This window comes from Oncorhynchus gorbuscha, linkage group LG08 (assembly GCF_021184085.1).
Source record: "Oncorhynchus gorbuscha isolate QuinsamMale2020 ecotype Even-year linkage group LG08, OgorEven_v1.0, whole genome shotgun sequence".
NCBI lineage: Eukaryota > Metazoa > Chordata > Actinopteri > Salmoniformes > Salmonidae > Oncorhynchus > Oncorhynchus gorbuscha.
The window spans coordinates 53,984,658-54,009,983 of NC_060180.1; the positions used below are offsets into that span (position 1 = coordinate 53,984,658).

At 40.2% G+C, this 25,326-nt stretch overlaps 2 protein-coding genes across 5 annotated transcripts; one reads left to right on the forward strand and one right to left on the reverse strand.

The window, feature by feature from the left end:
• Position 1: 1 nt before the first annotated feature.
• LOC124041833 (homeobox protein engrailed-2b-like) lies at positions 2 to 14,964 on the reverse strand. 2 transcript variants are annotated; one of them, XR_006839995.1, is made up of 4 exons: positions 14,893 to 14,964; positions 12,589 to 12,635; positions 12,000 to 12,156; positions 2,451 to 2,581 (listed from the first exon to the last, which is right to left on the reverse strand). XR_006839995.1 is itself a non-coding variant. In XM_046359892.1 (2 exons), the coding sequence occupies exons 1-2, from the start codon at positions 4,991 to 4,993 to the stop codon at positions 2,253 to 2,255; spliced, it is 798 nt and encodes a 265-aa protein (XP_046215848.1). In that variant the 5' UTR covers positions 4,994 to 5,039; the 3' UTR covers positions 2 to 2,252. The 2 variants fall into 2 exon arrangements, 1 of the variants encoding a protein (XP_046215848.1); XM_046359892.1 differs by lacking the exons at positions 12,000 to 12,156; positions 12,589 to 12,635; positions 14,893 to 14,964 and adding an exon at positions 4,525 to 5,039 and having other exon boundaries at positions 2 to 2,581.
• Positions 14,276 to 24,467, forward strand: LOC124041832 (PAX-interacting protein 1-like). 3 transcript variants are annotated; one of them, XM_046359891.1, is made up of 20 exons: positions 14,276 to 14,507; positions 15,388 to 15,522; positions 15,644 to 15,687; positions 15,806 to 15,869; positions 15,991 to 16,101; positions 16,643 to 17,278; positions 17,439 to 18,237; positions 18,444 to 18,538; positions 18,664 to 18,759; positions 19,067 to 19,204; positions 19,413 to 19,534; positions 19,739 to 19,923; positions 20,054 to 20,165; positions 21,666 to 21,768; positions 21,956 to 22,124; positions 22,551 to 22,651; positions 22,841 to 22,975; positions 23,083 to 23,158; positions 23,273 to 23,333; positions 24,077 to 24,467. In XM_046359891.1, exons 1-20 carry the CDS (start codon positions 14,427 to 14,429, stop codon positions 24,090 to 24,092), a joined length of 3,279 nt encoding a protein of 1,092 aa, XP_046215847.1. In that variant the 5' UTR covers positions 14,276 to 14,426; the 3' UTR covers positions 24,093 to 24,467. The 3 variants fall into 3 exon arrangements, 1 of the variants encoding a protein (XP_046215847.1); XR_006839994.1 differs by lacking the exons at positions 23,083 to 23,158; positions 23,273 to 23,333; positions 24,077 to 24,467 and having other exon boundaries at positions 21,954 to 22,651; positions 22,841 to 22,889; XR_006839993.1 differs by lacking the exons at positions 22,841 to 22,975; positions 23,083 to 23,158; positions 23,273 to 23,333; positions 24,077 to 24,467 and having other exon boundaries at positions 21,954 to 22,124.
• Positions 24,468 to 25,326: the final 859 nt, after the last annotated feature.

The following is a 25,326-nucleotide window of genomic DNA, read 5'->3' on the forward strand; positions in this document are numbered from 1 at the left end:
ATATCAAAGAATACTTGGGGGGGGGCACAACCAAAACTTTGTCCTTCTTTATACAGGTTTCAAAATGATGTTGTAAATTCACGTTGTATACCATCTCTAATGGTAATAGCCCATTCCTGATAGAAACATGTAATGTGTACTCATAAGAAAAGTTCATTTACGGAACTTTTAAGGCAAAGTGTGTTTTAAGTTTGGATTTTAATTTACACACACTTTAATATTGACAATGAAAGATAAATTCACATCATAAGACCACAATTTGGTATGGGTACAGTAACGTTTGTCTCACATGATATACAGGTGACAGATTGCAGATTGCAGCTTTCATGCAAAGGCCTCTAAACGTTTCATTCACAAAAACAAGGTATTGCAAGATAAATAAGTTATGTAAACATTCCAGAAGTATCTTTTCGAGAAACATGACCACGTAGACTATGAGTATTGTTCATAAATATGAATGTTATGTTATTTGCAAATAATATGGATTTCATACTATAGAACGCATGGACTATTTGATATAGATAGGTGCGGTAAAGGATTCAATGGAACGCAGACCAGATTGGCGCACATTCAAAAGATCTGCTCTAACAAAGTGAATTTTATTTAAATCCGTCATATATTGTAACAGGCCCACAATGTGGTTACTTAAGTCCGATTTTGGATATATTTGGCTGTTTTCGCTGCATAACATGTAGAAGTTGTCCCTTTTCAGGTTTAGAAGAAGTGACTGCTAAATGCTAACTCCTGCTCGTATAAACTGGTTAGCATAGCTAGCGTTCAGCAATCGGTGGTGGTAGTCAAATTCGTTTGTAACTGTAATGCAGTTGATTGGTAACGATTACATGAACATGTGTTTGTGGTTGACATTCATACACGCATTATACTCCGAGTTTTACCTCAACATAGTGTGAAATACACATAAACAATAGCCTAAATGTAGGCTACTTTTGCTGGGGGACAATGAGACTCGGGATCTTGACCCCATTGCCCTTTCCCCTAATCGTTTCCATGGCAATTCCAGTGATTTGGTCGAGTTCGATTGACCTCTTTACCGTATCTATTGCCTACATTATTTGTACAGTAAACCTATATATGACTCCCGTTGACGGTACTTCATCCCTGAAGTTGTTAATAAAACTATAATGATTGAAATGAAGACATACAGTCCGCATAGGCTTCACTTGGCACTGAAATCCTGATTTTAGCCGGGGTAAAAATGTATTTTGTTGGTAGTGGAACTGACCCAAAACGATTACATTTCCATGATAATTTCAAAATGGATATCTGTTCAATTCCAGTTGTTGCCATCCACCACTCCTCCCTATTTAAAACCCATTGGATATGAGCTAAGCGCGCATGACTTAAACTGTTGGTTGCATCGTAGCATTGTTAACCAATGGAAGTTGGTGTTATGCGCTTGCATACCAGACACACATTTCGGTTTATATAATACTCTTTTGTTTTTCTTACAATATGCTATCTATTTCAACAGAGGTCCTTTAGTAAAAGTTAAGTTAGGTTACATTCCTTTTAAGCCTCAACTCATTTTTATAGTTTGGGTCAAGTTTAAAGTAACGTATAGGCCTGTTGAATATATTTATTTTTATCAAATCTGTCTCATATCAATAGCCTATAAGTAGTCTAGGCCTACCCAAAGCGGAATTATTTTGCTGAAATAATTCAAATGTAATGCTCACGAGAACTATAGCCTAGCTAATGCAGAATTCGAATATAAAAAGACATTCTTATCAGATAATACGCATAATTTCAATACGTATGGTCCCTCCATATCAACTCAGAAAGGCTGTATTTTTTTTACACAAAACAAAGGAACCTCAAATGTATTTTCAACATAAACATCAAAATACAACGAAACAGTGTGATAAAAATTAAAATCATAGATAAACACAATTTAGGCTATTTTTAAATTCACAGTTTGCAAAATGCAGCAGAAAAAAATCTTTGGACTTCAGCCTGTTTTCATTATTTCGTTAAACGTGTCCACAAAGTCAAGTACGCCTACCAAAAAAAAAAAAAAACTTGCTAAAAACCCAACAAACTTTAATGATGATGAAGCATTCTAAAGTTTCAGTGAGTGCATGGCAAGTGTTACAACACAAAATGGTTTAGTCCCTATATATTGTATATAGGCTACAGAAAATTGCAAAATCCTGTCTCATTCATGTTTAAATATCTGCTGGTATTATGTACACTGGCCCTTTAAAGTTATTTATTGCATTGTTTATTTTTCTTCAATCGCTGTCTGATTTTTCATCCTTAGATGATGTGGCATGATTGTATAGTCCTTGTGCCATCAGGTGCAAGGCTAAAGAGTTTTTATTTCCAGTAGCCTTCTTTATTTTGGCCCTCTTGTTTTGAAACCAGATTTTAATTTGAGATTCGTTGAGGCCGAGTTCTTGTGCCAGACTTTGTCTTCTCTGTTCGGTCAGGTACCGATTAGTCTGAAACTCCGTTTTTAGTCTCTGGAGCTGTTCTGCTGTGAAGGCCGTTCTTGGACGCTTGTCATCCTTGCTTGGTGTCGTTGTCGTGGTCGACTTCTTTGGTTTTCGAGATCTTGGCCCTGTAGATTAGAATACATTCAATGACCAAACTTTGAAACGAAAAAAAAGTATACCTTCATCGTCCTCAATAACATGATCACTAATGTCAGACTAATTAATATGATGATCATCAGAACCTAGTAACATGCAAGAATAGGCCTAGTTGTAGGCCTAGTAGCCAAGGAGGCCTGGTAAGCCATATGGGCCTTTAGTAGCAGGCTAGTAGAATAAGTATTGTGTTGGTATTAATATGAGCCACATTTCCAATATAGGCACAATAAGCTATAGGCCTCAATGTCAGTATAATTTAGTGTAGCCTATTCTAAAAGGGTGCGGGGTTTAGTGTGCATAGTAGACGATGATGGTGTTGATTGGGGTGGGGTTGGAGGGAGGCGGTTAGGCTCCCCTTTCTCACTGTTACCATAGGAACTACATTTAGAAGCTTGCATTTTCATAAATGTGTAATGAATATTGTAAACATTTTTTGAAACTCTGCTGTTTGGAGTAGGCTAGTTCTACACCAAATAAGAGATCGATTCGCAGCAACACGTTTATTGGCTTCACAATATAGCATTTGAATATTATTATGCTCAATTGGCCCATCTTCCATTGAAGCATATTTTTTTCGTACTGCAAAATACCCTCCGTTTTCTGGAATGGTTTTTATACCGTTTATTTCGTGAAATGCACGCCTATGCTATTTAAGACTAAGTTTAAACAGTGGGAACGTTTTTTGTTTTGTAGCATAATGAAACGTTATTTTGTTTGCCTATTATTTTTGAATTGTTCGGAGAAGTTAATGTATTCAATCCATTATGCTTAATATAGGGACTATAGGCAACATGTTATACGACAATGGGATATTAACAATATTAACTTTGTTAGTGCTTCTAAAGCTAAATTAATTGTGCAATATGACAATTCCTAAGTTTAATAAACGATGTTAACTAGTAACTAGAAATTAAATGAAAATGGCCAACTATAATAGTTGCTCTGATACACTTCTGAAGTTGAAGAAAAAATAAATAAAATAAACATTCGGCTATAGGCCATAATGGAAGATTGACATTAATAATCACAACCAGCAGCTAGGCCTAGACCTAATATGAGAATAGTTTGAGAATATTATGACAACTACAGGCTAAATATATCAGGAGAGAAGTAAAAGTAGCTAAAGTTTTATTCCTAATATTTTCCCCAGTTATTTTCTCCAAACGTTGCACTCTAATTGTCTGATTGCACTCATTATATTGCATGTGGACAGAATACACTTTTTGCCTCGCTCCATTGTAAACAAAATTCAAATTACATTTTTTTCTAAAGACTACTGAGGAACAATGGTGTAAACGTTTCACTACTGCTTTAAAAGTTACTTTGAAAGTTTACTACTTCGATATTTTTAATATTTCGATAGATTCAAACCTTTTTTTCTCCAAAAATGATTTACTTCTATTTTTTCTTCTTCATTTTCTTTTTTTCTCTCTTTATAACTCAACTGGAATTGTCAGCTTGATAATAATTGCATGACTAGCCAAATATTTGTATGGTGACAATAGACTTATAATAGGCTAACAGTAAAAATAAAATGTACTTGTAGTAGCCTGATATATAGGCTATTTGGTTTGTAACCGCCAATATTATCCAATCAGAATTCCTAGGATAATCGAGGTATTCTGTAGTTATGGATAAATTCTGAATATTTTTCATTAATTGGCAGGTTAAAAAAAAGATGTAGAATATTATTTTATTAATTTCCTAAAAGTTCAGGACAAAGCCTTGAAAATATGTTACACAAAGGGATACTTTAAATCCTTGTATTATGTGGCTGCAGGATGTGGTTTCAGGTTTATTTTTCGACATATTTAGTTCACCAAGTCAGTTTATATTGCACTCAAGCGATCCAATGGCTCGTGGTATTCATATTCGGACTAGATAATAAGGCAATAAGAATACTAGACGTTACCTGATGATGGTCGGTCCGAATATCTTGTACAATACACCCAGGCTGGCCAGAGCATAGGTTTCGACGAAGGTGCAGAATTGGCATGAGAACTTTCCGAGTCGGAGCTCAGGCACTGATCTCCAATTTCTTCTCCGGGCTTGAGAAGCGTATCTGCAACAATATCTGCTTTTTTTAACTCACTGACTGAACGAGAATTCGAAGTTCCTTCCCCTGACACCGTCCCACCGAACTGCCCAGATTTTGGGGGAAGGCCAGGACTATTCTCTCGTCCATTGAGGTGATTCTCATCATAATTAAAAGTCCCATCTTTCCTCCGTCCAAAGTCTGGTCGTAAAATATTATCAATATAAAAGTTGGTGATCCGGTGCGGTTGCTGGTTCCCAGGTGCTTGGAGAAGAGGAAGAATAGCTCTGTTGGACTCTTCGCCTGAATCTTGATGCTCTCTATTGCCATTAGAATTTTCTTCCATAGTGAAATACTCAATGTCCAATTGTGGCACTTTTCTCGCTCTCCCACACAAAAGTATAAATATTAATTTATGAGGTTTCTAGTTTATTCCTCGTCCAATGCGTTTTTCAATAAAACGGAATAGGAAATAAAAACTAGTTCAGTTTGTTTCAGTATCTAGTTGTGGTAGTAGGCCTACTGAAAATCCGCCTCTTGCCTTTTTCACAAAGAAAAAACATACTTTAAAATGTATTTCTCCGCCTGGCTATGGTTGATATTTGTTGAGGAAGTAGCCTACCATATAAAATGCTGAGTTGTAGTGGTTCCCTTTTAGGACAAATCCAACATTAATGCTTCAACTTTTAAACTACGAGTAGATAGAGGTGCTAACTGCTCCTGAAATACTTCCACTATGGATTTTGGTTCTTATTTTTAATAGGCTACGAGTCCCCCCAGTGACGTTGCCGTCCGGTATCCAAGACACGTGCCTTGGACCAATAGAGTTCCTGAAATGTTACCACATGACCGATGACTCTACACTTGACAGCACCCATATTCCAATTCCCAAAACTCTAGTATTAAAAAAACATAAACAAGTAGGACACTATTTCCGATTCAGTAAGCCATCCATCCCAGGTCATTTTTTAATAATCAAAACCAAAGTATTTTCTGCAGAGATTTTTGTAAGGCTATAGAGAAATCATTTCGTTGGTTTCTCGGTTCAAAGAGCACTAGGCATGCTCATGAAAAGGGGTATCCCCGAATGGGGGTGGGGTGTGAAAACCTCAAATAGGCCTATGTTTTTCGAATTGAAAATAGTTGCATCATATTGATGGGGACGATTACCAAACATATAGGGATGAGCCAGCACTCCCTAAACGCTTTAGCAGTCCCCAACGTTACCAATAAGTTCCCAGCGGTGTTTCCCGACTAGGTGCACATGATGGGTGGTTCACTTGCGAGGCTACTCGTTTTTTCGGCTATTGCACTTGAAGTAGTCCTATATTTCAAATTACATGGGGAATTTCATATTCGCCTATGGTGTCAAAGTAGACTAATCAAAGATGGTGCATAATAGTCATCCGTCGTTGGTGTCTGGTTATCTAATTAACTGATTGGCTACAATTCTACATAAAGAATGTTGCCCTAGTGGACGCTGACTATCTGTTTGGTCTTTAAGTCCATTCATGAGCCAAAATTGGGTTGCGCTTAAAAAGGACCGTGGCGCTTTAAATATTGGCGATGCAACACAATGCTGTGATTTCACATGTTGCGGTTAAGAATTGAAGCCCAGTCTTCTCTCAGTGGCCTAAGCCATGGGTGATGTCCTCAGGTCCAGTCTTTAGGTAAAATGCAGCCATAAGCCCAAACAGGATAGCCTATAGGCTAATGAATAATCATGAATGCTCAATCAAGGTTTGTGGTGAGGTATTTTGCAGAGCAGCATAGCCTAGGCTAGCCCACATAGGCCAACTCGTTCTCTCTTAAGTGGGATGCAAATTTGTTTCAGCAGTGTCTGTTATTATTTTTTAAAGACAAACCTAAATCCTATATGGCCAAATAACTATATCTTATGATTATTTGCAAAAGTCCCACATGGCATTTTTGACAGTCTATATACTGTCTAACTGTCATATATGCCTACAATCGAAGTGGGTCATTTCGACATATGCCGAGCGAAATTAACTCCTGTTAACAAGAGCGCATCTTGCGCTTCAAAATTGGTGCACTATAGGTGTGCAGTAGGTTATACTAATAGAGCCGTATTGAGCACATCGTTATTTTCTATTTTTGATAACTATTGCCTATAGCATCACCAAAAAACTCGATGTAGCCTATTGTTGGAATAGGTCATATACCTGAATCCATATTTTGTGTTTGTTGGCCTATAGTTGGGGGATGTAGAAGACAGAAGTTACTCCAAATGTTATCAACGATCCGCAAAAGATTACTGTACAAAAAATAATGCACGAGAATAGCCTATTGATAATGATGACCTAAGGCTGTCGCGTTTTGATGGGAGTGCTTGTAAGTCCAACTAATACGAAAATATATGTTTTCGACTGCTACTTTTAAAATATGAAATGTCCAAAACTGGCTGCTGTTTGAGAATATTGAGTTGGATTGAGCTGATCTATTTTCCCCTTTTCATTGTCTTAATAGATGGATGTAGAGGTTACGGGTTTATACATCACGAATAGAATACCTTTGCATATAGGTCTATCAAAAACAGGCGGGGAAAAATGTGTTCACGAAATAGCGTCAAATCTTGGCGTTATATGGCTGTATTAAATCATAAAAGGTTTTGAATAATTTCTACCCCCCCAAAAAAAAAAAATGTAATTCAGCAAAATATTGGCCTATTGTTTTGTAGACCTAGTGTCTCATATGTTTGATTAGTTTTGTTTAGGGTATTTCTGTCGTGATACAGGGTATTTCTGTCGTGATACAGGGTATTTCTGTCGTGATATTATGACTATGTTATCATATTGATGCCATATTGATTAAGGTATTAAAGCAAAGTACACCTGCAACAAACATTAAATGCAACATTTAATAGCACTTAAAAGGACAACGTGCTTTGCTTATGAACAGCTTTTGAAACGCTCACTTTTATCATGGACGGTGAGGTATAGGCTACATGTGACGAAGCAAACACGGAAATTCCAATTGGCTGAAAAACTTTTGGGGGAATACTGCATTCGTGTTCCAATTGAAACTGATGTGCCGCAGACGTGTTGCCGTTATTTGAAATGATTTACGCTGTTCTACAATGCTTAGTTGCACATTTACCAGAACTCATTGGTGAAGTCGGAGCCTGTAATCGAAAAGACAGCTTGAAGTTGTCAGAGGTCCAAGCAGATGTCAGATGGGTTTTGTTGAGCCTGTATTATGGCTACTCCATTATTCGAAATGTCGTTTAACCTGCTTTGAACTTCTCAGACAAAACAAGGATCCTAGAAGGACATTCTATAGGCCTAGCCTACTTTTCCGTCATTTAAATCAGGGCAGGTGATAGAAAGTAGATCCTCCCTTCAATTACCTTTTATTAAACGCTTTCCCGAGGATTTACAGTCAAAAGTCCAAATACTTACTTCACTTTTGAGCAGTAACTTTAGCTAATTAATAAACCCCAACAAGGGTGTAATGTTTATTTTATATTAAGCTCATGCAGATTCGATAGCCTACTGAAATGGTGACTATGCCTTATAATTGACCAAAACCTTATCTTATATAACCTAATATTGCAATTGAAGTGCAAAGATGAACCAATGTGCAGAGATGTGAATATTAGCCATTGAAATAGATTTCATGGACATTTCTGTGCTTCATGGTGACATCCTCAACTCTCACAATCTGCAAATCTGTCTGTAAAACAGAAATACAATTAGGCGTAATCCGTCCCTTTACAGAGTTGGTCTTGGTCTTAGGCCAACTCATATTTCTTTCAAAATGATAATTAACTGCTCATATTTAAAACATCGCAGTTCAACCAACCTCTATGCACCTTTTCCTTAAACACTTTTATGTATAGGTTATTATGATTATTCAACTCAATAAATACAAATTCTGCATCATGACTTAGCCTAAACAGTTGGGAAAATATTGCCTTATGAGTCTACTAATGCTAGTCTCGCCTATTTGAACGGAATAATCTCCAGCCATATTTATTAGGCTTACCTGATGCCCATTTTCGTTACTTCCATCCTAGCTCTCCTAGCCCAGCCAAAACATTCTATTCGGGTAAATGTATCTTTCTATTTGGTTTATCTTCCCCTTCAGAAAGGGTTATACGCTAGAGGGTCAGAGGGATTTGTGAATGAACGCTAAAGCGTTGGCTGCAGCTCACAGATCATAGTCTCAGATCAGCAGCACACAGATGTGCTCTATTGAATGGCTGTGATATCTGCTCTGTAACAATGCAGGGGTCATGTGGGATACTGCTGCTTCCTGTTGGCCTTTGAAAAACAAACGGAGGGAGAAAACACTAAGGGGGTCCCCGAGGATGCGGATAAAGGTTAGGCTACTGACCACTTCCTATTTAGTCTGGAAAGCTGTTGGTGAAAATTGTGCGGCACACTGGTCTCGACTCTGATAAGGTTTTTCTGGCCAGGACATATCCAACTTTCATTGTGTTTTCCTTTAGGTTAGAGTATGTAGATCTGTTTAACATACTGTATAGGCCTAATAACTAAATATTCCCGACACATTTGATCAGTTGACCAAGGTTTCCCAAAGTCGGTCCTAGGCCCCTCCCGTGCACGTTTTGTTTTGTTTTGCCCTAGCACTACACAGCTGAATCAAATAGCCATCTCATCATCAAGCTTTGATTATTTGAATCAGCTGCGTAGTGCTAAGGAAAAAAACAAAACGTTCACCCGGTGTGGGGTGGGGGTGCGCGTCGTGGAACACACCGTACACGTCGTTCAATATTATTTTCCATAGAACGCATAGCCCCTCGTTGATTTTCCCTTATATAACCCATTAAAGTACAACGATGTTACATCACATCATGTCATATCCCAGGGAAATTAATCGTGAATAACGGTAAAATAAATCCGTTACAAAACTCAATTGCTTGTTGTCAAGGATGTAATTTTAATATAGGTATAGGCTACGTGTCATTTACACATGTATTTGTCCATAAACATGTAACTTATTGGAGAAATAGAGTGAAACTAGTTTAGGACATGCTGGTTATCTACTTATAGCCTAGATCAGAGGAACTCATCTCTTACCCTAAGAGGTCCGGAGCTTGCTGGTTTTCTGTTCTGATAATTAATTGCACATATCTGGTGTCCCAGGTCTAAACAAATCCTTGATTAAAGGGGAACAATGAAAAAATGCAATGGAGCTGGTTTCGAGGTCCGGAGTTGAGTTTGAGGGGCCTAGATTATCGATCTGTCCCACTGTCCGCACTTTCCTTTAAAGTGGCCAAGTCTCCTTGACCAGTGACGAGACGTTGAAAGGCCAAGGAGACGATTGCTTTTGGGGTTTAATTACTGGTTATTGGTTCATCACCCTCATCGCCCTGGCGTGGACAAATCCCATCTGAATAGGTGTTTGAAACTGAGCCAGTCTGGGTTTCTCCAGTCAACTCCACTCCAGTCTTTTCCTCTGCTTTTTGGGGTACCGTGGTTGCAGCAACTACCAGGCTACAGCGACAAAAGAGGGTTTTGGTCCATTGCATTTTAATTTCGGTCAGTTCAGTAAAGACATTATGGCGTAATTCAGTGAAATAGAGTACTTGATCAATTCTTATAGGCCTATATAATGATTTGGATCTTTAATTTAATGGAATTTAACTGACACCAGCCGTGCAATTTAGGACCACTTGATAATGCTAAGCAAAAGTGTCTTGATCCATTTACAGACAAGGGTTGTGTTCTCATGTGCATAATACGAATTTACTTTTACTTGTCTTCAGTAGTCTATGATACAGTATATTAAGTTTGAGTCATTGATCATAATTGAAAGTTAAACAATAATACATTCTAATATTCTAAGATGATTTAATCCGTAAACTCACATTTGACACTAATTTAGCCCTGTAGAAATACGCACGTACATTCAATAGTGAATTTACAATACACACAACTGTTATGTGACATCTTTTTATGGCTCATATGAGACATTTGATTTGATAAAATACCTGGCCTCCCATTATAATGCATTTTGTCAAGAATACTTCATGAAGAGCTTCACACTCTCTCAGAGCTAGAGACAAGGAAATAGGAAAATGGGTGGAAAGCAGAAATGTTTGAACCTTGGTGCCAAAATTGGTTCATTCGAAGTGCAGTAAATGCATTTGCTTGATGTTAAATATTATTTAACAAATAATCTATGTCCTGAGGACTAATCATTTGTCAGCATGGAGGTCAACAATAGCCTATACTGTACTCCGTTCAAATACGCATGTCACGAAATGCATTGACTTAGAAATATTGAACTTTTGAAAGACTGAGACCACTGTGTTGTGCTTGGTGTAACTGGCTTGAATAACCAGCATTATAATTGACTATGAGATAACATATGTTTGTTTTCAATTACTTCTCATAATATGCATTGATAACTTAAGACCTTGACCTAATGTAGAATAACATTTAGAAGCTATCTCCTTGACAGTACCTTAGTGATGTGTTATTTCATCGACCAAATAGTATTGATCTGATAGATTATCAGGGAACAATGCCCCAATTAAAAAATGTGTTGCTCCCTTTTATTAATCTGATACCACTGATTGAATCCCTATGTAAGTACTAGTGTATATGGACCCCAGGGATATTTTATTAGACATGTTGGCTCTTTCCTTTTTGCTCCAGCAGGTCATTTTCAGGATTTCAATTAACAGAATGTTATCAAAATGTAATAGTCCTGATAATTTCACTTTTTCTTCAGAGAATAGTTCCATAATTTAATTTATGTTACCCCCATATTGAAATGAACAATAGGTAGCCTATGCTGTACCATAAAAGTTGGTTTGACCTATTGGCCCTAGAAAATGTTTGAAAGTGCCTTGAAGTGTGTGCACAATGCATATGCGTTTGTGTGAGTGATTCTGTGATTTCAAAAAGAAAGTAGTTATTGAATTTATTTTCACGGGCAAAATAAGTAATAATATCTCTTTCCACCAGGGGTCTCTGCTTTCCATTATCCAGAGTTATTCTGATAACCAGCCGGCATATAAACAGAAAGCGTAAACAGTGCCATCTAGTGGTGCATTTGGGTTAAGATATTTGGGGTACACATGGGATTTTATAACATTTCTTTCAGTTGATTTTCCAACTGTAATCAAAGAACATTTTGGCATATCAGATACTTTTTAAAAATCATGTTAACATGCTAAACTAAAAACCTGGTTTATGGTAATTGTCCAAACAATCTGTTATGTAAATAGGTCCATAAAATTAATAATTGTCATTACAAAATGATCAACATAGGCCACATGTGATCCATGATTCATGGATGGAATACACACGTATCTTCATGACCTGAGGCACAGCTCGTATAAGAAACAGAACCGTTACCATGGAGTTGATCCAGAGAGGAAATGTTGGCCCTGCTCCCAGAAATTTCTGGGCGGAAGGCTGACTGTCAGTACCCCACCAGGACTGTATAAGAAGCTGCCTCAGAAGGGAAGGGACTGATACTGGATGGTTGCTGCTGGTGAGCCTGGTGGCAGACCTGTTAGTGAGAAAATAGACGTATCAGTGTAATTAAAATTAAAAACTCAAATAAAATATAGACTACAAGGTCTACTTGTGATGCTTAGTGGCAGCTTGTTGTAGTCCTGGGAAAAACATTGTGAATACGAAGAAGACAGATTATTTAAATGGATAGTTCACCCAAATTTCCCTCATAGAAAGTAATCTATGGAACCAGAGAATCAGTGGCCCAACAATTGGGTTTGTTTATGTGCTCTATGAATGATCAGATGTTTCTGATGTCGAAAATATGAAACATTTTCACTGTCCAAAATGTTTCCAAGGACCTCGGAACAGCATGTTAGCTGTTGCTTCAAGATGGACTCCCTGTCATGAAATCATAGAGCCATAATGCTCACTACACTTCATTTATGAACTGACATGATGTGCTTGCAATTGAACAGGTACTTACCTCAATAGTCATGCTTGATTAATATAATCCTCTTGAGCATGCTATACCTGTAAAGGAGAAAGACAATATGCTCGCATGGGTAAAATTTACTTTAATCAAACTGCTTCACCTTGTCAAACACTTCAGATAAAGGACGTCAAATTCTAACTCTGAGGTCACAAGGTCACATTTTCATATGTAATGTAGCTGTCAATTAAGTGATCCCATTACAGATTTAATTGGATGCATTTCAGAGTTTGTCGAGGTCTTTTCACACAGATGTCCATAATTCACTATGGCTATTTAACTATAGGCTATTTCATACACACCCGCTGTGGCCAGTTTGACAGGACTTCAATTTGACACCTTCTAATTAATGAAGTAATTAGGCCAATTAGCTAAGAACTGTGTGTAGGAATTATTTCCAGAGTAGAAGACATCTCTGAAAATGTGAATTACACGTGTTTGAAATATAGGGAAACCATGTTACGGTCTCAAGAATATAGAAAATAATTGTCTTTATCAGTCCTACAGTCAGTGGTGTAGTGGAGGGTAAATGCAAGTAAACACAGTTTACTCACCTTTTTTTATAGAAAATAACTGTCTTTATCAGTCCTACAGTCAATGGTGTAGTGGAGGGTAAACGCAAGTAAACATAGTTTACTCACCTTTTTTATAGAAAATAACTTTTTATCAGTCTTACAGTCAGTGGTGTAGTGGAGGGTAAATGCAAGTAAACACAGTTTACTCACCTTTTTTATAGAAAATAACTGTCTTTATCAGTCCTACAGTCAGTGGTGTAGTGCAGGGTAAATGCAAGTTAACACAGTTTACCCACCTTTTTTGTTGCCCAACAGTTTACCCACCTATTGTTTTGCACTACATCATTGCCTATAGTAGATGTTAGCCTGATAGCAGTCACAATCTTACATACACATTATTACCCTTAAAGATGAATATAGTACGTTTATATACATTTTATTCACGGGGGGGGGGAAGGCCTTTAAAACATTCTGCATGTCCACACTTATGATCTGTCTTTGTTTACAGTCTGATAATATGGCTCTTTTCCTGCCCTGCCACAGCTAGGCTAAATAAAAGGCCATCGTCACTACATCTGCATCAAGCGCTGTCTAGGAGCTGCCTGCCTTTTTCTTTTTCCACATTTTGTTGTGTTACAAAGTGAGATTAAAATGGATTTAATTGTCGTTTTGTGTCAACGATTTTTGTAAAAAAATAAAAATTTAAATAAAACACTTGATCAGATAAGTGTTTAACCCCGAGTCAATACATGTTATAATCACCTTTGGCAGCGATGACAGCTATGTGACTTTCTGGGTAAGCTTCTAATATTAGCCATCGATTTTCAAGGGATTCAATGTCATCTTGGTAAGCAACTCCAGTGTTGCCTTGTGCTTTGGGTTATTGTGCTGCTGAAAGGTGAATTTGTCTCCCAGTATCTGTTGGAAACCAGACTGAAGCATGTTTTCCTCTAGGATGTTGCATGTGCTTAGCTCTCTTTCGTTTATTTTTTAAAATCATAAAACACCCCTTAGTCCATGCCGGTGACAAGCATACCCATAACATCATGCAGTCACCCCCATGCTTGAAAATGTGAAGTGTGGTACTCAGTGATGTGTTAACTTAATTGTTGTCCCTGTGCGCCCCTTTTGAATCAAGAATGTTATTCTGTCACACTCCCCTCATCGTCACATCCTCCGGTCCATGGCGCGCGCACAGTGAGATTTGGCGCTAGTGTTGCCTTGAGATGAACATTTGCAGTGGAATAACTTTTTCATGTCCTTTAACTTGCTAGTTATCTTGTTTTACATATACCGATTAGCATTTTATGGATAGTAATGTCGGGCGAAGAACCGAAGGTCCCAGAAGAGCTATTCAAAGATGTTAAATTCTACGTGGTCGGGGACATTGACCAAAAGGTGAAGAGCTCAACGTTAGCTAGTTAACGTTAGCCAACCAATGTTTACCGATAGCCGTTTAGCTTAACGAAAAGCTAACGACCAGTCTACTGTTCCAATTTCACCTCAAATTGATCATTTGTAACCCGAATAGTTTGCGGATGTGCCGTTTGAATTAATGCATTTATTGCGATTTACAAATAGATATGTAGTTGTCATTGATCCAGATGAGGTTACCGAACTACCATAGCCAGCTGGATGCTAGCGAGCTAGTTTTGATAGCTACCTAGCTTGCTAACCATTACCCTGGCATTCTAGGGACTTTGTTATCCAATTCAATGAAGCTAGCTAGCAAGACAAAAACACATAAATGTCCTAATGTTTGAATTGTATGTGTATGGATTACCATAGAACGAGATGGATTGACAATATATTGAGGTGAGAGCCCATCGTCCGCTTGCTGCATTGTGCGCCTGACATTGCGCATGTGCGAGGACATGCCCGCCATTGTAGAGCTACAAGTTCTAAATTCCTGCCAAATAATTGCTTAAATTTAGTCTCTAGTAACTCCTGTAATTTGATCAATCGTGTACATAGGGTATATTAAAAATAAATTACGTCTTGAAAAATGTAATTGTTTCTCGATTGCGCTTTTGTTTGCAATTTTTTTTTTGTGTCATTTACTAATACAGCTGCAATCAACAGTATCTTCTATTGATAATGTCCATTTCAGGCCACCCCATGATTTATGAATAACATCTTGGAAACCTACTGGCTTACATTATCACACTTTGGTTTGAGACAGGATTTTACACATGGACATATGATGTGCCTATAACTGGTGCAATCGACCCCAGGTGTTCTGTTTTGTTTCATTGGTGTGATTTCATGTGCACTATAGGTTGTCCAGCTCCTAAAAGCGGGGAAAGGAAAAGAGGTCTCATACAATGCCTTGGCTACACACATCATAGCAGAGGATGGGGATAACCCAGAGGTTGGGGAGTCACGAGAAGTCTTTGACCTTCCAGTTGTCAAGGTATGGGTGTGAATTGTAGATCCCTTTTATATAGTCAATTCACTAACAAACCTGTAGCCTTGTTGGTGCGAAGGGAAGAGGAACAGTTCAACCATTAAACTCTGTTTTCTTTGTTTTTCAGCCGTCTTGGGTGACTTTGTCCGTAAGATGTGGAGACCTGCTACCGTAACCTTTCTTTTTACGAGCAATTGATTTGTCTTTCTGATTTGATATTCTGACACTTAAGCTGAACGAATAGCCTAACACTTGAGTTGAATGACTTCCTTGACAAAAGATAATACAGAGTTACAGGATTCTCCCCAGAGTCGGGACAAATATTCTTCGGTGTCACGGCATGTCTGCCAAAGGTATGTGCCTTTACATATTACCTTTTAACTATTGTGCACATATCTATGAAATGGTTTATGGATTTATAGGATGAGTATTTTATAGAATGTTAACATCTTTCTCATGCATTTCTTTGTTTAGCTACGAGAAGATCTCAACACTCTTTGGGCCTTGATCACTTTTTATGGCGGTGACTGTCAACTCAACCTAAACAAGAAATGCACTCATTTGATTGTTCCAGAGCCAAAAGGGGTAATTATTTTTCAATTCTATAAGAGCCATAAAAAGTTGCTTTGACATTCTTGTGTTATGGAATAAGTTTTTTTTTTTTCATGTAAAACAATTCCAATGCTCCCCTGACTCAAAGGCAAATATAGGGGTGAAAACATGGAGCACATGGACAAATTGGTGAATTGAAAAGTCTTTTGAGAAAGAATGTCTGCATGTTGGTATTTTTAGGATATTTTGAGGCACCTGCTGAAGCCTTCCTTGTGTTGGATATTTTATTAGCCTTGCTTTGGCTTGTTTTACTGCTGTCTTTGTGCTCAGGCACCAGGAGGTAGAGCTTGTCTGTGGGTTGTCTAGTCCTTGCTTAACCACTGGACACAACACATCTTTATTACTTCAGGTTGTATTCTAATAAAACGATTCATCTTGACATCTGCAATATTGATAGCAATACTGTGTTGGTCAGATGACACCACAACACCAATTTTGCAGTAAGTTACACAGTAAAATATTGTACACTGGAAGTGTATGTCTGTAGATCCATGGTGTAAATTGTGTGTTCCAGGAAAAGTATGAGGTCGCCCTGAAGCACAGCAGCATCAAAATCGTCACGCCGGAGTGGATCACACACTCGGCGTTGGACAAGAGCCGGAAGGACGAGGCTCTGTACCACCCCCGGTTGACCTACCAGGAGGTGGAAGAGGATGAGGAGAGTGAGTATGAGTCGCTCTCCGAGGGCAGCTACAGCCCTCCAGGCCGCAGGCGCCCAGGCCCCAGGTCCCGGAGATCCAGCTCCTCCTCAAGAGACGACTCCCCTGCTAGTGGCCGAGGAGGGACCTCGCCCAAAGCCGAGCGAAGAGATGAGCTCATGTTCGATGACTCGGATGACTCTTCCACAGAGAAGGAGGAACGGAACCTGAACTGGACCCCAGTAGAGATTACCGGGCCACCCCCGGGTCCCAAACGCAGACTGCAGCCAGGGAAGGACTCTGGCCTGATCAACCTCTGTGCCAGCGTGCCCCCTGTGCCGGGCAGTGCAGGGCCACCAGACACCCGGGCTGCCCTGGGACCCAGTGGTGCCCAGCCGGGGGCAGAGAGGCCAGAGGGCATGGCAGGCTGGAGCCCAGCGGCCAGGACGCTACGGAACATTACCAACAACTCTGACATCCAGCAGACCACCAGACCCTCCAACGTTGCACATGTAAGAATATTGTCCTTTAATGTGCTCAAAAGCTTTATTTCTTGCTTGATTTCTTTTTGCTTTAGTGGTATAAAATACTTGGATGTCAATATTTCCTAGTCCATTTCTAAAAGCAGTGCTAAAATGTAAATTGTTTGGTTTCTTACCACGGATCCTACAGAGTCTCTCTGCCTCAACGAAGACATTGGAGCAGCAGCAAACGAACCAGGGCCAGCCCAACACCCAACCCAACCCGCTCCTGTTCAACCAAGTGAAGTCCCAAGGCCAGCAGCAGCTCACAGTCGAAGCACAGCAGCAGTTACTGCAGCAGCAGCCCCACCAGGTCCCCCAACAGCCACAACAACACCCACCTCAGCAGCTGCCACAGCAACAGCACCCCATGCTGCAGCATATTCCACCACAGCAACTCATGCAGTTGCACCACCAGCAGCAACAGCAACCGCAGGTTCCTCAGCCAGGTTTCCCTCCTCAGTTATCACAACAACCGGCCCATCAGTTCATCCAGCAGAAGCAGCCGCACCAACAGCAGATCCACCAACAACAGATCTTCCCCCAGCAACAACAACAACAGCAACCGCCACGTGCATTCTCGCAGCAACAACTGCGACCACAGCAGCTCCCCCGGCCGCCCATACAGCAGCAGCAGCTCCAACAACAGCAGCAGCAGCATGCTTTACAACAGCAGTTACAGCAGTTCCAGCAGCACAGGCTCCAGTTACAGCTCCAACAGCAGCAGAACCAGCAGCAGCAACTCCATCAACAACACCTCCAACAGCAGCAGCATTTCCTGCAGCAACAGATGCAGCAGCAGCACATGCAGCAGCTTCAACAACAGCAGCAGCATCTCCAGAGCCAGCAGCAGTCGCTGCAGCAGCATCCGAGCCAGCAGCAGCAAGGGTCACTACAGCCTCAGCTTCCTCAAGTGCACCAGTTGTTTGGCCACGAGCCAGGCCAAGAGAGTAAGTTCACTCTTACTGACATAGATATCAGTCAGTTTCACCTTCTGTTTCAGTTCATTACAAAAAAAATCTATTAGAAAAATACATAAAAATACATGAAACAATTGTGATCGGATGAAATACAGCCAATGATCATCATTATGTTTTTCATGGTTGTGATTTTGATTTTTTTGACTAACCAATCATCTTTCTATTTGCTGCTGTAGTTCCAGAAGATGGCTTCTTGGTGGGCTGTGTGTTTGCTATCGCTGACTACCCAGAGCAGATGGCAGACAAGCAGCTCCTAGTCACGTGGAAGAGAGTAAGAGAGAGACTTTCAGTCTTTTCACGGCCTTATCTTGTATCTGAGCAAACAGCATTATAACTGCATTTGTTCAACTACTATTTTGCCCCTTGCATTGCTGAGTTGTATTTTGTCAATCACAGATTATCCAGGCCTATGGTGGAATTGTGGACTCCTCTCTCAGCAACCGCTGCACTCACCTGCTCTGTGAAACTCAAGTCAGCAGCATGTATGTCCAGGTAAGCATCACTAAATCTTTTTTCATCTCAGCTAAAGGGCTCCCGAGTGGCGCAGCGGTCTAAGGCATTGCATCTCAGTGCAAGAGGTGTCACTATCACATCCGGCCGTGATAGGGAGTCCCATAGCGCGGCAAACAATTGGCCCAGCGTCGTCCGGGGTAGGCCGTCATTGTAAATAAGAATTTGTTCTTAACTGACTTGCCTAGTTAAATAAAAAATTAAAAGGCCTGCTTGAAGGCCAAAATCTGTTTGTGTGTATGTCAGTTAGATTAGGTTTTAAATGTAATCTCTTGTTGCTGTACCTCAGGCCCTACGAGAGGGGAGGCGCTGTGTCACTGCCCACTGGCTGAACACCATCCTGAAGAAAAAGAAGATGGTTCCTCCTCACAGAACCCTACACCTTCCCTTCGCCTTCCCACCAGGAGCCAAGCCCTGCTCACAACACGTATGCATCACTTCCTTTTTATCGCACCCCGTTAAAAACATCTAACATGGGTTGCAGTCGTATGTTTTTAATTTGAAACAATGGTACAAGGATACATTATGCTTTGGTGTATCATGAGGTAATGACTAGACTTGCAAGCCTATGACTCATAAATGGCGTTATAGCTTAGCTTCTATACTAAGTCATTGACATTGCTATCATTCCTCAGATCATCTCCGTAACTGGCTTTGTGGACTCAGAACGCGACGACCTGAAACTGATGGCCTACCTGGCAGGAGCCAGATACACAGGCTACCTCTGTCGTAGTAACACTGTGCTCATCTGTAAAGAGTAAGAGATGACCTTGATATGTTCTCACCTATTATGAATGGCATGTAAATGTTGTTTGGCAAAATCAAGTCATTGACGTATTCATGTTTGTGTGGATGGGTGTCAGGTTTAATTAATGTGTGTGTTAATGCTTGTAATCATGTCCGTTTTACTCTACTTTATTAAACCCATCTATTAACCCTTTCTCCCTCCCTGTCTCATTAGGCCCAGTGGTCTGAAGTATGAGAAGGCCAAGGAGTGGAGGATCCCCTGCGTCAATGCCCAGTGGCTCTGTGACATTCTCCTGGGGAACTTTGAAGTCCTCCGGCAGGTCCAGCACAGCAGATACTCCAACTTCAACCTGCAGGAACCACTCATCCCCAACCAGCATCTGGTTCAAAACCTACTGGGTACAGGATTCAGAAGTCTTACAGTGGGGGCAAGGGGACTTGAAATGGAAGGTTTTGTTAAGCTGGACAGCCATCTGTTAAACATAGGTGTGAATATAATTACTTTTTCTCCTTTTGGACTTAATTTTAGGTGCTTGGCGGGCTCCTGTGAAGGTTTCGCCTGACGCGTTGGCGGCATTGCAGTTGCAACAAAAGCAGAAACCGTCTGAGTCGAACTCCCAGCATCCAAATAAGAAACCACGGTGAGACTCCATCACCCTAGTTTTCAGTGGTGTGTAGCATGGTATAAAGATGAGTTAGACAATCTGCAGAATTTGTTTGTAATAATATTTGTTTCTAAAAATACATCTTTGTATATAGGGATATGTGACTTTCATTGATCTTATGACTGTTATCTATTTAATCAACTAACTGTTTTAATTGTTATCCGATTTAAATTAATCATGTAACAATTAACTCATTAGGAATTTGGGGCACCACGAGAGTGGTTGTTTAAAGGGTCACCATCTCCCAAATTAACTAAATGATTACACAGGATAACTTACACACTTAATACATTAGGAAAAGGTCCCTAGCGGACTGACACAACATATGACGGCTTGTTACACAACGACATGGAGAGCGAGAGAGAAAAGATTAACTCTTACCGTTGATACATTTGAGAAACTTTTCTCACAGTAATCATATACTTTGTACACGAACTGCCGTCCGATGGGGGAAGAAATCATGAATGTATTCACGTGTGAATGCCTTCGTTCGCTGTGGATCTCTTGTCGGAACCAGCCCTCCCTAGGAAGGGTGATGGGCCTTTCAGCGGCACGCTTGTAAGGCTCTGATTGTCCAAAAGGGGTCTCCTCCTCCTACTGTTGTTCACTCTGGAAGATGCCCCTTGGAAGGTAGGCTAGCCAGCCGTGTCGACGGGTTCCCATTGGGTGATGAGAGTAGTGTACTACAGTGATTTGAGAAGAGTAGTAGAGTGGTCCCACTTAAATTCGCTTTTCTAGATACCTTTCTTAGGACAGCTAATTAGCTGTACCAGTAATTGTCTGAGAGGGGAGTTTTCTTCTCCAAATCGTGTTGATATTCAGAGTTCGACCACTTTGGACGTGTGCTGCAGCTACACGCCTCTCTTGCCTAAATGTTAATTTCCTTACCAATCCTTTTATGTACACTAGTCGAAGGGGACGGTTCTGTCAGGCTGACGCTTTCTGACCTCACTCGGGGCGTGGCTGTGCAAAATTTTATAGGAGAATAATGATCTCATGACTCCTAAAATTGCATTCAGGTCTTATTTCATATACAACGTAAAGGATGGAGACTTCGCACATGTACTGTTATTTCCTTTATAACATTTTAATGACATTACAAAATATCAACCCATATGACATTAGTTTTCTATAGATCACCACTGACCATTCCCCACATTCTTGTGTTACAAATATTTTTCCACTATTCACTTTTTGAACGTGTTAGTTTCGTCGGGGAAAGTCTGTTAACAAAGACAATCCTTTGGTCAATACTGGCGAGGGAGCCTCTAGATCTCCTCTCCTTTAATTTAAGACAGGGTGTGAGCCGTCACCCCGGCGGCAGCTCCCTCCTCCCCCCTCTGTGGGTGGGAGAAGGTCTGGTTACTGTCAGCCATTGCCAAGCTGATCTGACCCATTCGGATCCTCACAGGACAGTCATGACAGATACAACTCAAAGTTTATCTCCCAATGACCCAAATATTCTCTCAATTGTAGACTTGAGGAGATCGAAGCCCCAACCAAGAAGCTTCCAACAGAATCCACACCGTACATTTTCTTCACTGGCTTTGAGCCAACACAGGTCCAACAATTCATGAAGGTAATTGTTATTTCTATGTTTGTGCACAGCTGAGCAAGAGTCTGCAGGAAACAGCCTTTGTTGTGAATTACTGTTGGCAAGAATATCAATCACCGATATTTAGGTAAAAGTTTTTACAGGCTCACATCCGATTCGCATCACTCTGCCACTAACAATGCATCCAATGTCCCTTTCTGTCTGTTCAGAGGCTGCACAACCTTGGGGGGGGGAGATCGCAAAGAGTGCTCAAAAGTGCACCCATCTGGTGGCCAACAAGGTGACGAGGACTGTGAAGTTCCTCACGGCGATGTCCATTGTCGAGCACATCGTCACCCCTGAGTGGTTAGAAGAGAGCTGGAAGAGCCAGAAGTTTGTTGGTACTTTAAAGCGAGAATCCTTAATCGAAACAATGACAAAGTGGTCACCCCGCCTCTGCTTTAGTAAAAAAAGCTGAGGGATATGCCTGAAGAAATGTAACCACTCTCAAATTCGCAGACTGAGCTATTGATGCAAGGACAAATATAGTTTTAACCATGTTTTAAGGCTATATGATAATTCACCTAAGCGCATAAGGCATTTATAAGTTATGTTGTTGAAGAATCAATGGGTACATATCATAACGTCCAAAAATGTATGTAGCAACTAAGGATTCTTGTTTTAAGTTGGCATTCAGTTATTAAATAAGCGATCTGTGGGAGGGAGTTCCATGTTGCAGGATACTGTTGAGAGGTCATCCTTTTTGTGTGTATGTTCTTAGAGGGAGTCTGTTTGGCTTTAGAGTATGTGTGTGTTTGTTCATTCAGATGAGCAGAACTACATGCTAAAAGATGCAGAAGCAGAGGTGCTGTTCGGCTTCAGTCTGGAAGAGTCACTGAAGAGGGCCCACGCTGCACCACTCTTCAAGGTTAGTGATCCCATACACTTGTGGAATCTATCCCCAATATCCATCTGCCTGGTTAGTGGACACCCATGTGTGGATATTTGGAAATATTTAATTGTTCTGTTGAGTCAGATTGTGATAAAGAGTCCATTTGTCTGATTGGATGCATTAGATTCCCAATTAAACATCTTCTGTTTTCTTCTCCCTCCCTAGGGCAAATATTTCTATATTACCCCTGGGATCTGTCCCAGCCTTACCACTATGAAAGCCATCATAGAGAGCGCAGGAGGCAAGGTGCTTCCCAAGCAGCCCTCCTTCCGCAAAATAATGGAGCACAAGCAGAATAAGGTACTGGTCATCTCCATGTAGTCACATAACTGTTATAACTGTACTTGAAGAATGACGGAGGTGATCTTCTATTACTGAACTCATGGAATGTTTTCTGTTATTTTCAGAACCTTCCTGAGATCATTCTGATATCCTGTGAGAATGATCTTCATCTATGTAGAGAGTACTTCTTGAAGAACATTGGTAAGAGGAACCTGTCAATGTGGACATGTGCTATGAATATGGCTGATTGTTATGGCATCCTGTTTTGACTCGAGGCTAAACCTGCCTCTTGTCTCCCCTGTTTCTTCCTTACAGATGTTCACAATGCTGAGTTTATATTGACTGGAGTATTGACACAGAACTTGGATTATGAATCATATCCTTTTAAATGCAAGAGAAGGAACAGTCTCCCACTGTGATAAGTACCTATCAGCAGTGAGATTCTGTGTTTTTCATGCTTTACAGGGGATTGCCTTTCGGATTCCACCAAGCACAGCCAAAAACAAGAGTGTCAATTGATTGTAATGATTCTTATTGTGATTAATTGAAACCATAACAAAGTGTCCACCCCACCTCTGCTGAGTGATGGGCCTGGTAAAATGTTACCACCTTCAATTTCAGGACTGACCCTCCATGAGGTCAAAATGATCATTTTAACCATGTTTTGAGGTTATACGGCAGGGGTAGGTCACTAGATTCAGCTGCGGGACGATTTTTGTCTGGGGGGACAGAAAACAATTATAATTTGTAGACTGCAAATTGACAACAACTAATCCCAAAAAGAGTGTTTTTTCAAATACAATAATATCATACTTTGATTATATTGGCATGATCACATACGCCTTTTTGTTTGTTTGTGGGAATACTTGGGAACGGATTTCTTAAATTTAACAAATGTTTTACTGAATTCCTTGTGATTTTAGTATTTTATTTACCATTAGAGTAAAACAAGTGTATATTTTGCTTTCTGAGGTACGACAGTTGAACTAACCTCATGAGTCATTTGTAAGTTCTATTCTTCAAGAATAGATATCTTTAATTTACAAGTCAAAAAATGCATGTAGCCATTAAGGATTCTATATTTAAAGCCCTGCTCACCACTTTCCTTAACAATCTCACAAATAAATTCACATGATGGCAAAGACCAAGGAGGAGAAGACTAGAAGAAGTCCGGTGAAGATGAGGGTTTTAGTGAAGTGCATTTTTCCATTGACTGAGGTCCTGTACCGGAGGAAACAATGAAGACGACTGAAACAAGTTGCAATGTACAGTCACACTGCTGTACAGTCACACTGCTCTTGATATTTTGCAAGATTTTGTACCCTGTGAATAGATAATCGTTGTTTTGTAGGTTTTTGTAACAATCGCTAATAATGCATACATAAATTGATGTTATTTTTGTGTACTGAATGTTTAAATTATGGATTGGTTTTAATTTTTAAAAATTGTATTAAGGTTTCTAGCAATTATTCAACACTTTTGGAATAAAATCAGAAGTTTGTTGTCAAAATGAATCTTAGATTTCTTTGCTTTCTCACAAATATACCTCTTTAGATATTCATGGCACAGCGCTGAAACTCTTATGTCAGTGGCAAATTTACAATCGCAAAACTAGAAGCGGAGTTTGTTCGTTTCATGTATTGAACCAAACAGCACTGACTACCAAAACCACTGCACTGACCAGCTTTCCCTGTTTTCACTGACATATTCAGTCAGCCTGAATGACTACAGTGCTGCATCGCTCACCTCGGTCATCATGAAAACCTTTGAGCATCTCTTCCTGTCCCATCTCAAAACCACCATCTACACCCTCCTTCGTCTACAGAGCCAATAGATCTGTGTAGACGACGCTGTCCCAAGGACATGCAAGAGGATATTGTTTGTGGACTTTAGCTCAGCCTTCAACACAGTCATCCTGGACTTGCTACAGCAAAACTCCCCCAGCTGAACGTATCGGACTCCCAATTGCTCGTGGATCACTGACTTCCTGACCAACAGGACACCGCACATTAAGATGGGACAACATATTTCAGAATCCCTGTCAGCACAGGGTTGCATGCTCTCCACCCTCTACTCCAATGACTGCACCTCCAACGACCCATCTGTCAAAACACTAAAGTTTGCTGATGACGTAAACCTGGTCATCCAAGTAGAAAGGTTGGTGGCCTGGTGCAGTCGCAACGACCTAGAACTCGACATAGTCAAAACCGTGGAGATGGTGGTACACTTCAGGAAATGCCCCCCCCTCCACCATCTCCCCTTTCGAGATTGATTGCTCAGCTGTCAGCACAGCCAAGTCATATTTAAATTCCTGGGGACCATCATCTCTCAGCCTCAACTGGGAGGACAACATCACAGTGGTGACCAAG